A 13,853-nucleotide genomic window follows, 5' to 3' on the forward strand; every position below is an offset into this window, starting at 1 on the left:
AAAAAATTAAAATTTAATTAAAAACCCAATAACCAGATCAAACAGAGAGCATAACTTACTTATGGTTACCATATCCATAGAAGTTAACCTAGAATCGGTTGCTATGAATATGTAATTGCCCAAAATTAGGACAATGTTTGTAGTGCCAAATTCATCAGAATCTTCAAGAAGATTCAGATCATCCATCATAGCCGAAACAAAAAACATAGTGAGAAACAAAAGAGAAAGACTGAAGGAAAATCACTGAAATAAAAAAGACATTTTTACAGAATCAGTAAGCAAATACAAGAAAGCCAAACGGAATCAGTAAGCAAATACAAGAAAGCTAAACGGATCGAAAAAGCCATTTATGAAACACAAGAGTTAAAAGAGGAGAAAATACCTGCTCAGAGAATCAGAAAATGGAATTGAATGACAGTCTACATCCCCGAATAGAGATGTGAACGGCTATCAATTTGGTAGGAGGGAATTAAGAGGAGGGAAAGAGGGGGAAGGATTTTAACAGGTTTTTTTTTAGTGAAAACAATAAAAAACAATTGGGCCAAAAATACTGAAAAAATAAAAAGGACGGGAATTTTGGGTTAAATACTAGGGTCAGGAGGTGAGTGGGCCACAAGATCTTACATAGAGAGCAAAGAGGGCTGGTGGCCGAACCAGCATCTTAGGAGCATAAGACAAATTAAAATAAATTAAGGGATAAAAAAATAAAAAAGACTTGTTTCGTGAAGGAAAAAAAAGACCCTTTTTTTCGTTTGTGATTTTTAGTGGCAACATGAACTTCAAGAAGGCAGAATAGAGCAAATACGTACTTACAAATACTAGCATGCAGAAGTTTGCTCACAAATTTAAGATGTTTTTCTTTCACCACACTAATGAAAATGAAACAAAGATGGCAGTTTGCTCAGATAGTTCAATACCAGAATAAAGAGTTACCATTTTCTTTCAACTCCATTAGCATACAAATGCAAATGCATATTGACACATTGACTGTATTGCCACAATCGTGCTTCCTCCTTTCTCGCTTCTGACCAAGCACTTCTTTGTACTTCAAATATCAAAGCAACTGTTGCAACCAGTGTATATATTTTCAGTAAGAAACAAATACTTTTTAAGCAAAATAAGAACTACTATTATCACAAAAACATTCTAATGTTACAAATAGATACTATAGAGTAAACAAAATGCAATAACAACATCCTATGAATGTATTTTTATACTGTACTGTTTATATAGGGAGTGTAATGCTCCCCAACCACTCTGGTAAAGCCACCACTTCCTCAAATAGTCGAGACGTAAAGCACTTAAAAGAAGTGAAGTGTTGAATTTGATGAGGCAGAGACGTTTTCTACCAGACTCCCAATTCTGCATGGTCAAAAATAACAACAAAACAACTTAGGAAAGATATATGATCTAGCATTGCAATTGAAGATCTAATGATGTGCAATTATGTGGGTATTTAACAGTTCATCAGTTCAACATCTTCATATATATTAATTATATGAACACGGTTTAACATGATCACAAGTTTTGGCATTAGTCTTCCAAGTTTCTAACAAGATTTGCATACCATGAACAGGTAATTACGCTAGTGGTTGTGGTTCAGCACTCATATAGTAATTAGTACTCAAAAACACATCTAAATGAACCACTAAACAAAGTGTAAATACATTTATGGTGCGGCATTACAAACATCCCAAAACCCCACGATTAATTTTGAACTCCATTCATCAATTGACACCAACTCTCAAAATTCATTTCAGTAGCTGCAATTTTGCTACAACTATGAACTATGAATAATCAACCCGTAACAAATTTATGCTTCAATTGTGAGTCTGTGACAGAAGAGAAACCCTAATCTTGAATTCCAACCACCAATTCAACCCCTAAACCCTCAGTATGCAATATACTCTATCTTCCAAGTGCTAAATTTCACAAACCCTATTCTCGAATTCCAAAATTTACCTGATTTTGTTATGAACCCAATTTGTGATTGAGGCTTATGCTTTAATTAAAGAGTCAAAATAGTTGTAATTGAGGGTTACTGGTTATTAGGATAATTTGTTAGAAATGCCAGCTGGCAGGAGTCACACTTCGTGTATAAGAGCACCTGCTCTTTGGTTTGAAAACAGATCAGAATTTACACAAACAGAAATATAAACAAAAAAATATTCAAGAGCTCTGCTCTCTCTCTTCCTTCCCTCTCCATCTCTCTTCTCTGTGTTACTTGCAGGTTGATTAAGGGCCTAGAGATTTGGATCGTATCAATGGTATCATCCTTCTCGAATCCTGGTTTCCCTCCTGTGGACGCCCACCCGAACCGTCTTCCTGCAATGGATGCACGCCTCTCCGCTGCAATCGACTCCTTTGAAGCTTCGCTGCGTGCTGCGCTCCGTGATGCACTCCGCGAAGCTTTGGATTCTGCATTCACAAATTTCACGACGAATTTCAGCCGTGATTGGGCCTTGCTCTGCCGCGACTCGGCTCTCAGAGCGGAGGGAGTTTCTGATGCAGTCCCGACTACTTCCGATGACACGCAATCAATCGCTCTCGGTCATCCCGGACTTCTAGGAGACGATACTCCGCCGAGACTTCCATCTCCAATCGAAGTCCATTCCGTTCCGCCGTTGTTTTCGTCATCACCATTGTTGCGAGAAATCGCAGCTCCGTCCGTCAAGCCACAGTTGAACTCGAACGATACGTTGGCATCGACAATTCACACCAGTGTGCAAGGTTTTGTGTCTCCTCTGAGGAACACAGGAACCACCAAAATTGCAGTCCCTTTTCTACTTGCAGACCAAAACGTCAGTGACTCCATCAACCTTGAGGAGTATGGAGATTACTGGAGCTTCAACCCACAGACTATATGTCTTTATATGCTGCCCTTAACGCATACAAACACCACAAAGCGTCGACACGAGGTATTGACATCCTTGCTTTCCAATTTTACAAATCGGAAGGACAAATGGTATTGGGTTTTGCAGCTTATTCTGGCATATTATACTGGTGTTATTGTGATAATGTATGAAGACTTCTTAACTGCTAAATGTGGATGGGGTAATTGGTACCTTGTGGGTAAATTTGTGATGAAGAATTTCTATGCATTGCATCTGTTTGATGAAATGTTTGAGAGGCATAATATGGAGAATATGTCATTCAGTAGCAACTTGGAAGCTTTGGATATTGTTGTACTTGTATATCGGTCTTGGCCTAAAGATCTTGTCGCTAGTTTCACTAAGGAGAATGGGACCTTGGGTCATATCCATGTTATCAAGCAGTTCCTCTGCTTATCATTGTTACACATCTGTGCGTTGACAGTCATGGCCATTTCCCAGCTTCACTATTCTATTTTCACCAGCTTATTATTGAAATTGAATAAGGAATTTTGTAATAGGGTTGATGTACACCTTGATGCTGTTTCTTTTCCTAATTGCGTGGAGCATGACCAGATTTTCCAGCAACCGGGTTGGTGTCACAAGCTCAATGATCCTTGTGACAATATATCTTATCAAAGAGTTTTCTTCAATAAGAGGAATAATAAAAAATGGTTGATGGAGAAGCCCTGCATTCTCTCTTTCACGGTAGTAGAAGAAAAGGGGAAGAGAAAGGCTTTCGGGTTTGTTACATCCATTATCAGGCTCTTGGAAGAATCTGCCAACTTGAAAGGGCTTAAAGGTGGACATGTCGGACAAGAACAGGACATGCTTGCAATTCTCAGCTGTAAACACATAAATGATCTTCTCAAAATCAAGGCAGAGTTATTCCCTTGCAATTTCCATAAATTGCTTCCTATTGTTCTTTGCCTACCCTTGGTTATTGAGCATGATAATGCATGGGAAATTGCCATATTATTCTGTGATGCTGCACTAGATACTATAGTATTACAATTCCTCTTGGAGCTATTGAGTGTAGGAAAGGCTAGTGTGGGTATTGTTATAAGAGAGGGAACTACAAATGAAAATGTGTTTGATATCAGGACTTGGGCCATTTTGTTTGAAGATCATTGTTTCATGGTCGAAGAGATGTTATATTTGGCAGAGGTGGATCAACATTTTTCTGATGACACCTACTTATCTGATGCCTTGCCACTTAATCCAAGGAAATCACTGATTGCACAGACCTCTTACTTCAAGAAAGTCATTTTCATGGTTACCAACAATCTCACAAGTTCCCCAAATTTAGAGATTGAGGTCAAGCTTCTTTTTCAGGAGAATGGAACAACAACATCTTCAATCTTACTTTTCTTATTTCATGGAATACATTCCAAGGAGTGTGGGAAATCTAGGAAAAAAGAGGCGCTACAATTTGTGGCTGAAACTGCGCAGCAGTGTGGTACCGTCAATGCAGTGAGGCAGTACTTGTGGTTGTTTGAAGAATTTCCTCCAAAAGTTGTGCATGCTTATGTGGATTCCTTCAATTTCAGAGGTAGGGGCTTTGATGAAGCATGGTTCCACCGCTTTGCAGGAAAATTCAAAGAAAAGTACAAGATTGATGTCTTCCAAAATGCAACGGCTTGCCTTCACCTTTGTACCACATGTGAGATGCTCAATAAGGTACTTAGTACAAATCATGAGGCACCTTTGAATACAGTGTGTTAATGGAAGAGAAGGTATTTTCACGCATGAAGTTAACTAGTATACTTGGTCTTTTCCATGATAACTCTTTGTACTATGAGATGACTGATGAATCTCTGATGAGTTACAAGGGAAAGAGTAATGAAAATGAGTACCTTATCAATCACATTGATTCATCCAAGCACATTGATTTTTCATCTGGGGGGGTCACATCTGCTCTTCGTATTACTGATGGTGCACTTGCGATGGTGGATGGTATTGAGGAGGCTTCAACTTGTAGATCAGCTGATCTGCAATCTTCAATTGCCACAATTGAGACAATCATGAACAACTTATATGATGACCTTACTGCAGTTATTCTCTTGCTACTAAAAAATGCCGACGCCCGTGAGAATGTTCTTAAGTATCTTGCAAAGGTGATCAACAGATACTCATCATGGGCTCATATTCAGGTGGATCCTCTTCCCTGTGATATTTCGAGGTCTGAATATCAGTGGCATGTCCCAAGTCACCAAAATGCTTGGAAACAGATTACTAAGGAGGGTTCATATAATGGCCAGTTCCAAGGACAGTTTCACTTTGTCTTTATTGTCGCCAGCAGGACAAGCATCTTCAACACCAAAGCTGAAATTGCGTTGAAGGAAAATTTTGCTACTGCCGCCACCCTGCTAGTTGCTGCTCGTTTCAAACAAGTTTCCACAGTTATTTTTTAAGCCTTGAGGACAAGGCTAATTTTCAAGGGGGAAATATTGTTATGAACCCAATTTGTGATTGAGGCTTATGCTTTAATTAAAGAGTCAAAATAGTTGTAATTGAGGGTTACTGGTTATTAGGATAATTTGTTAGAAATGCCAGCTGGCAGGAGTCACACTTCGTGTATAAGAGCACCTGCTCTTTGGTTTGAAAACAGATCAGAATTTACACAAACAGAAATATAAACAAAAAAATATTCAAGAGCTCTGCTCTCTCTCTTCCTTCCCTCTCCATCTCTCTTCTCTGTGTTACTTGCAGGTTGATTAAGGGCCTAGAGATTTGGATCGTATCAGATTTGGGGGAGAATCGGTGCACAGTGCACTGGATGAGTGGAATCGAGAGAGACTGAGAGACTGAGAAGGAGAGCGGCGCCAATGGCCGTGATTCGTGAAGGAAGGCTCCTCCACTGTGAGGGATGAGAAGTCGAGAGAGACTGAGAGAGAGATCAGAGAGGTGATAGCCGAGAGAGATGTGTCTCAGGTGAGTCACTTGTGTGGGCGGATTCAAACGGAAAGACAAATCGGCGAGACGTTTTCTGGTGAGGTGAGGGTTTCAGTCTGAGGCGAGCCGCGAGAGAGAGTGACTGAGTGTCGAGTGACAGAGACAGAGTGTGTACTCAATGTTTGATTTATATTCTAACGGTTGAGATTAAATCTCAACAGAATCCGACGACCATTACAATTTCAAATATATATTTAAAAATTAAATAATTTTTTTTATTTTGGTTCAGTTCGGGATTACCAAAAAACCAAAAACTTGATACCAATTCCCATACAAAAAATTTTGGTTTGGTTCAGTATTTGGTACCGAATGTTTCGGGATTTTCGATTTGGTTTCAAGAATTTTTCGGTTTGGTTTGAGATATTCGGTATTTTTTTTCCACCCTAATGTTAACCCATTACTTTTGAAGAAAAATTTAGAGATAGAGGAACGGGAAGAGAGAAAAAATAGATAGCTCGTGGATAGTGAATTGCACATGCTCTTTTGTGGCCTTTATGCCTTTATTTTTTTAATGCTAATCAAAATTTTCTTCTTCTTCTTATGTGGAAAGATAATCATCCAAAACAATTGATGCTTGCAGTGTTTTCCTTGAAGAGGAGTGTATATTATACAATGGAGCAATGTTCTAAACGCGGTCAAGGCGGCCGCCTAGGCACTGGGCGTCGGAACGCCGCCGCGATTTTTCCAAAAACGTTCAATAAATCGGCAAGGGTATTAGGCGGTGTCTAGGCGGCCGACTGGGCGGGCTGGGCGGTCTCGACGGTGAGCTAGGCGGTCTCGGTAGTGAACTAGGCAATTGCTGGAAAAAAAAAACGAAAAATTTGACCTGGACTCTTCGGATTTCTTCACCGAAGCCAGCAACGTTTTCAAGGATCTTTGATGTGCTAGACTATGTTTTGGGAAAATTTTCAGGGCAAGAAGATAGGGAATTAGGCGGAGAAGACGATGGAGAATTGGGCGGAGCAATCGAAGAAGTGGAGCTCGTCTCTGTGAACTGAAGATGAAGGAAGAAAAAATGTTGTTGGCGAATTTCTGCAGTCATCTGTGAAGATGAGAGGAGAGAGTGCGAAGAGAGAGAGAGAGAGAGATAAACATTTCAAATGTAGTGGTACGAACTGGATCTCAAATCCAAGTCAAAAGCTGATGGTTTTAATTAAGAAAACCATGGACTCTAGTGGTTTTAATAATGAAAACCATCCAAGGTGGACATGTGATGTGAAAGAGCAGACGGGTTGATGGTTTTAATCAAGGTTTTAAAAAATGCTAGGCGCTAGTAGGGCGGCGGGGTCTAGGCGGGCGCCTAGGCGGATTTAGGTAAATTTCTTGTATATCTTGTAAATAAATACATATTGACATTTACAAAAAATTATACTTATATGAAATTCATGGATAAGATAATAAAAAAATGATAAAATGCAAAAAGAAGTATCCAACAAGTCTAAAATTTAAAAACACATTAAACATATATGCCATATAACCATAGTGAGGAATATTGTAGGAACCACACATAAAATGAAAAATAAGAGGAAAATAAAGAAATATATTAATATAAGATACTTAACTGTTAAAATCCCACGGTACACATTATTTAGTTTGTAATTAGTTTTGTAACAATGCAAATTGCTTTGGTACAAATATGTTAAAAGACCTTTACAAATTCCAAAACCAAAAAGCCCACGATACTAACCCCCAAAAAGGCTAACCAATTGTAAAAAAGGCATGCAAATTACAAATTGCTTTTATATCCAATTAAATGAACACAAAATCCAAAAAAAGCTTGCTAAGTTATTCACTTTACACAGGTCTTCTACGCAATCCTAGGCCTGCATCTAGCACTGGAAGCAACAGTGAAATACAATAAAAGAATTTAAAAATAAGTAAAAGAAAAAGATGGTGGGGACCATCTTTATGATAAAATGGTGCAATTAAACAAACTGAAGAACTTCATCTTCTTCCTCGCGACGCCGGGCTCTGCAACAAAACAAATTTCAGATTCCGACGTTCTCCACATACGCCCACCTAGACCCCGTCCACCTCCGCCCAGCCCCGCCTAGTCCCGCCTAATCCCGCCCAGTGGTCCGCCTAATATGCTTTTTGATTTTGTGACCGATTATGACTTAATCACGGCGGTCACCGGCCGTTCAGCGCCTAGGCGCCGCCTATGCGGCCACCTATATCGATTTTTAGAACACTGGTTTTAATAATAAAAGCCACCACATAGTGGGCTTTTTATATTTTTAAAAGTTTGTTATATATATTGTGTGTGTATATAAATCTTATATAAATTATAAATTATTTAGATAATTTTTTTCTTCTAGGAAAGCATATCATATATGTACATAAAACATTCACATATATATGTTCTTCTATAAGAAATAACATATTAATCAATAATTATTTACATTTGATATAGTAAATTTAATTAATTCATAAAATATATAAGAAATTTACCTAAATCCGTCTAGGCCGCCTAGGCGCCCGTCTAGACCCCGCCTAGCCGCCTAGGCGCTAGGCGCTAGCTCGCCTCCCGACTAGCGCCTAACGTTTTTTAGAACCTTGTAATGGAGTGAGAACAAGTGTCAAGTTCAATTGGACTTGTAAAACGAAAAACATAAATTGAGATTTATCTGTTGTCTGAAAGTCATTTGGCGATCTAAGAAACCAAATGGAAAATTTGAAGCCTCTACTCGGTGTGGATTACACATCATATCCTTTGATATGAAACAAGAAAAATTGATTTCTTCAAATCTTTCTTATTTCATATCAAAAAATATGCACGCATATTAGTATGCAGGCAAATGATGCATATCTTAATCTTCCACACGCTCACGATGCTGCTTTCCTTCAAATTAGATTACGACCAAGGAACGCTCACGCTACCGTTTTTCTTCATATTAGATTACAACCAAGGAACGCTCACGCTGCCGCTTTCCTTCGGATGTACTTTAGCTCTGCTTTTAAGACGACTGTCAAGAGTTCTGAGCATCAAATACGACTCTTAAACATAACCTAAGCGCGACATTGCTTTTCTTTTTTGGGTAAATAAACTGACTCCTTTTATAATTATATATTTTTTTTTCCTTTCCTTTTCTCGTGAAGTCTATTTACTAATTGCGTTCTGCTAGTTGCAAATTACTTTGAGATTAGCTAGGCAGACTCGCCTATAAAGCAAGTCTGAAGGGACTCGTCATACACGTGTCCATTCCTTTTGAAAAATCCAATTAAAACCTTCTTATTCTTTTAGTTTTGCCATTTTTACCATACCAAAAGACACATCAGTCCTAGTCTCTCTCATCTCCGAAGTTTCTCCTCCCACACCGAGCAATCCGCCAATCTCCACCGTGAAAAACACAATGAACCACAACGAACGACATCAACCTGCAATTGCAAACCCAGTATCAAACCTACGAATAAACATTAAAGAAAATCCCTCCCTACAGCACAACGCAAACTATAAAATATTTACACAAAAAATGTCCAAATTTTTCTGATTGCAAATAGTGCATACAAGCCACGAATTTAAGTCAACCTTCCCACCAATTATTTTTAGGGAGTTTTAACAAAACACTCTTGGTACTGTTAACTTTTTACGAAAAATCACATTTATATCTTTTCTTGGTACTATTCGTTATACCTTTAAAAATGACTTTTCATTAAAATGAAAGTTTTTTTGGATTTTTCGTTAGTTTTCTTTATTTTTAAGGAAAACTAATGAAAATATTTTGAAAATTTTGAATTTTAACGAAAATGACAAAATAAAGGGTAAATTGAATAGTATCAAAATTAACTTTTTAGTATAAAAATATGATTTTTCGTTAAAGTAAATAGTACTAGAAACTTTTCGTTAAAGTTTCCTTATTTTTATAGAGACATTTTGCTCCACTAATTGCTCAAACAAATATTTTGGGAGACTTTTTGAAAAACCAAGGGGATCTCTTTAATGTATTGTCCCTCCATAATCTCTCCTAAATACACATTAATCTACATGACATGCATTTGTCCAATGTAATTACGATGTTTGATGTGTGATAGTATTGAGGCTTTATACTTATTACCCTCCATGGATCCTTAACTTGAAGTAAATTTGGTGATAGCGTTAGTAAGTTAAATATTAGATTAGCCACCGACGGGGTTCGAATCCACGTCGTCATGCAAAGACACAATACATTTCCACCACCGTGGTAAAAGGTCACTTGTGTCCAAACTCCCTTTAAATCACAACTTTTGGTAGGCCAAAAGACAGAAACCTAAAGTCGAAGCTCTAAATGATGAATTTGTACTCTGAAACAATAAACCATGTTGATAAATGAGATCAAAACTGAATACAAATTGAATACAAACAATAAACCATTATGCTTGTGTTAAGATTTTGTATTTTGTGTTTGTTGTCACTTGTTTGTTTTAATTTTGCTTGTGCATTATGTGTAGATATTGATTTCCTCGTGACATGGGAGAGAAAGCGAGACGGACGGCGGGACGTAACGGCTTGCAAGTTATCATAGTCGTAGAGAGAGATTTGCCCCTGAGTCAGACGCTGGGTCATACGAGAAGAGAATTCAGTTTCATGGGTTTATAGCTTATACCATCACATTTAAATACCATCTTTCATCCCTGCCTTGAGTCAGATGCCTGAGCCATATCATTTCATATTGTCATGTCACAACAAGCATATTCAACAAAATCTTACATGTTTAAAAATATAATAAAACAGATGTCCCTTCAACTTATCCGTAGCCATCTCCTCCTCCTCGTTGCAAGAAACACTGTAGATAGCCAAACAGTCGTATTGACTTAATTTGGTCCCAACAGTAACTTAGCAAAGTTCCCAAAAAAAAACAAAGGATATGGCTACAAAACAGGCAGTATTGTTGTGACTTTTGGAAGTAATCAACTAAACTTTTATTTGAAAAAGAAAATATTCATTTGTATTCCATTAGTGTGCGCTCAACGCTGAAACAAAGTGAAGTTTCAGCTCGCGCATGCCCCCTCTCTCTGAGAATATACACTAATACGTATTCTGTGAATGAGGTGTCTTGCACCGCAATATATCCGATGATGCAGAGAAATAGAAAGACGCATCAGTTTCCCTGTCAAATTAGTTAATCACATCATCAGACTTAATGGACTTCTGCTGTCCAGAAGCCACCTTGGTTAAAATATGAATACGACATCATAAAGAATCATACATATATAATACACGCAGAAAGCAGAGTAAGCATCGTATCATCAGTGCTGTTCTATGTACATGGGGTACTATTAATGTCAGAAACATGTGAACAAATTTCCCTGTTTATGGCAAGAGAAATAACTGTGTGTGGCTATTACAATTTTAATCAGGCATCTCTTACCTTAAGCCTGACTTCCGTGCTTGAAAGTGATTTCTTTGGGCTTAAAGGAACAGCGCTGAACTTGGGAACCAACACCTTAAACAATGGTAAAAATGCCATGTACAGAGCGGCAAAAATTAAAGGAGTCGCAACAAGCCATCCCAACAACTGCAAAGATTGATACGAATTAGACGTGAATAGCAAGAGAGAAAGTGGGGTTATGGCTACAAGGTGATAAGTTGGCAACCTACCGCATGCGCAATACTTATTAAGACCTCATGTGAAGCTTGGCCAGTTAACACTTTCTTGAAAGCGTCAGAAGTTAAAGGAAAATGAGCACCACCAGAGACAAATTCACCAAAACGCAAGAAAGGTACAACCAAACTTGAGAGCAAAACAACAACAACAAAAAAACAGTAAGATACCAATCATATGTGTAGCATAAAATGTAAAAGGTATGGTACAAGAGAAACTAAAAGCTTTAGGACAAGTTCTTTTATATATGTTGTTTCTATTTCTAAGGCTTCTATCAACATAGAGACGAACGATGTACCAAGACAGCGACCAATCCACAATCTGTCATTGTTTAGACATTTTATGAAGGACGTGCAAACACAATTAGTCGCATGTACGGCGATGACATAAACGTAATGATATTACAAGATGCTAGGATAAAAGCACAAGTACCTCAGTTCTATTGGTGTAGCAAGGACATTAGCCAGCATGACAGTTGGAGCATGGCAGTGAGATCGCAGAAATGCAATTGCCATTCCACACAGAATCACAGTTGTCCCTATTAATGAAACATCGGTTAATATGAGGTATTTATTAACATTTAGAGAATCCAACATTAGTACTGACAAATCTCCAGAAATACCAGATCCATTACAACAACTACAAAGGGGGGATCATATCAACATCCTCCCAACTAAATCCAGCCTACATTTTCCTACGTGAACCTCCCACTCTCAGATAGCAATGCCTACATTTTCCTACGTGAACCCACTCTCAGATAGCAATTTCTTTCTGTTCTCTGTACTGATATAAGGCGGCAACTACTCCTCGTAAGTTTTCTTTAAGGAGGGTCCTATTTTGCATATTATTGCAACATTGCTGAGCCACATCAATATTCAGTAAGGAATGATCTAAGGAACAACTCACAGTGAGATTATTTTCGGCATTTAGAAGTAAAGTGTGACATGATAAAATTATGAAATTGCTTTTCCAGGCCGCAAATAAATCTGTTCGTGAGCGTATTAATAAGAGAAAATTATGTTCAGGTGGGAAATCATCCTGTATTAAACTAAAATGGAGAAGCAACAGCCTTGATAACAATATTACTACGCAGAATTACTGCATTGTATTGAAAGAGGCACCGCACGGGATTGGAGAAGATAAAAGATGCATACGTACCGCATATTGGAAATAATCCAATGGTAAGGCCAAGAGCTGCAGAGAAGGCCAACAGCTTCGGTTCTGCACCCCTTCAAAATCCAAATCAAATCTTACAACTTTCTTTCTCAGCAACCACCAAATAGAGTAACAATCAAACATGATTTTTTAGAGCAAAAAAATTGTTGAATCATTATCAATCAATCAAACCCGACAAAAATATTATATACCAAAAAAAAAACAGAATTTGTGAATCTGAAATAGAAGAAGAAAATTAGACAGAAAGAGAGAGTATAGGGTAGTAGTGGTACCTGCGGAGGATTTCGAGGAGGGGATCAACCACCTTCCTGTTGAACCAAATCGACACCCCATTACTACTTGCTGACATCACCACGGAACGGAGAGAGAGATCCCTTTTACAAATTTCAACGATTAATTCTTATATTGTGTGGTTTATAAATGGGTTTAGGGTTTGAAATTGAATGGATTTAGGATTCTTCTCAGGAAATGGAAGCCTCTAGCAGATCTAGTACAGGAGAAAGAAAGAAATAGAAAAACAAAACAAAAGATTTGAATAATAAACAACAATTCAGTATTAATCTGAAATTTTATGTTAAATTTGTTACTTCTCGAATTGAATTATCAAATGTTATTTTTTTATTTAAATAGAACTTAAAATGGTTATAATTGTAAAAAGAAATTGTTGAAACAAATTTTTTATTAGTTGAAATGTAAGTGTGGAATAAGGAACTCACCATTAAAATGAATTAAAAATAAATTTGACACTGATGTCAAATTTGACCCTTAACCCTTAATCACAAAGCTTTCAAATTCAATCAGCAAATTGGATAGATTTTTTATGTCAAGTATGCATAATAACATTCTACTTAGACTTTTGACATCTCATTTGGAGATGCTCTAAGAGTATTGATGGGGGTGAAGCTATTATTTTGGGAGTTTTTATAAAAAAAGGTTTGGCTAAATTTATTTTAACAAAAAATCAAGCTATAATTTTATTTAATGAAAAAAAAACTTAAATTTTAATAAAAATGACACAATTTTAATATATAAAAATTATAAAAAAAAACCTGACACGCAGGATCCGCACGTCCATCAAAGACACTGTTTATAAAAATGAACAGTACTACGATGTTTATGAAATTTAATGGTACTACAGTATTTATGAAACTTAACGGTATTATACTATTTATGAAACTAACCAGTACTACACTATTTATGAAACTAAATAGTACTATGCTTTAATAAAAAAGGCTTCTCCAAACTTTTTATTAACAAAAAACCATCTATT

At 37.3% G+C, this 13,853-nt stretch overlaps 1 protein-coding gene and 1 long non-coding RNA gene across 6 annotated transcripts; both read right to left on the bottom strand.

Moving 5' to 3' along the window:
- Positions 1-832: 832 nt before the first annotated feature.
- LOC108169993 (uncharacterized) lies at positions 833-1,963 on the bottom strand. The gene is made up of 2 exons (XR_003776502.2): positions 1,223-1,963; positions 833-1,063 (listed from the first exon to the last, which is right to left on the bottom strand). It is a non-coding gene; the product is annotated as an uncharacterized lncRNA (long non-coding RNA).
- An 8,478-nt stretch (positions 1,964-10,441) lies between these two features.
- On the bottom strand, positions 10,442-13,273 carry LOC114827333 (uncharacterized). Of its 5 annotated transcripts, none has more exons than XM_029108991.2 (6): positions 12,856-13,273; positions 12,566-12,636; positions 11,840-11,945; positions 11,404-11,536; positions 11,174-11,320; positions 10,442-10,588 (listed from the first exon to the last, which is right to left on the bottom strand). In XM_029108991.2, exons 1-6 carry the CDS (start codon positions 12,930-12,932, stop codon positions 10,550-10,552), a joined length of 573 nt encoding a protein of 190 aa, XP_028964824.1. In that variant the 5' UTR covers positions 12,933-13,273; the 3' UTR covers positions 10,442-10,549. The 5 variants fall into 5 exon arrangements, with proteins under 5 accessions (XP_028964824.1, XP_028964827.1, XP_070662616.1 ...); XM_029108994.2 differs by having other exon boundaries at positions 10,442-10,912; XM_070806515.1 differs by having other exon boundaries at positions 10,442-10,912; positions 12,566-12,628; positions 12,856-13,154.
- Positions 13,274-13,853: the final 580 nt, after the last annotated feature.

The sequence above is a fragment of the Malus domestica genome, chromosome 10 (genome assembly GCF_042453785.1).
Source record: "Malus domestica chromosome 10, GDT2T_hap1".
NCBI lineage: Eukaryota > Viridiplantae > Streptophyta > Magnoliopsida > Rosales > Rosaceae > Malus > Malus domestica.

Bases quoted from the DNA above. Each gene is read 5' to 3' on its own strand.
- LOC114827333 (XM_029108991.2), bottom strand. From the start codon at position 12,932: ATGTCAGCAAGTAGTAATGGGGTGTCGATTTGGTTCAACAGGAAGGTG. The intron at 11,946-12,565 runs GTACGTATGCAT...TTTCATTAATAG, and splicing joins TGGATTATTTCCAATATGCG to GGACAACTGTGATTCTGTGT. The intron at 11,537-11,839 runs GTACTTGTGCTT...TTTGCTCTCAAG, and splicing joins GCTACACCAATAGAACTGAG to TTTGGTTGTACCTTTCTTGC.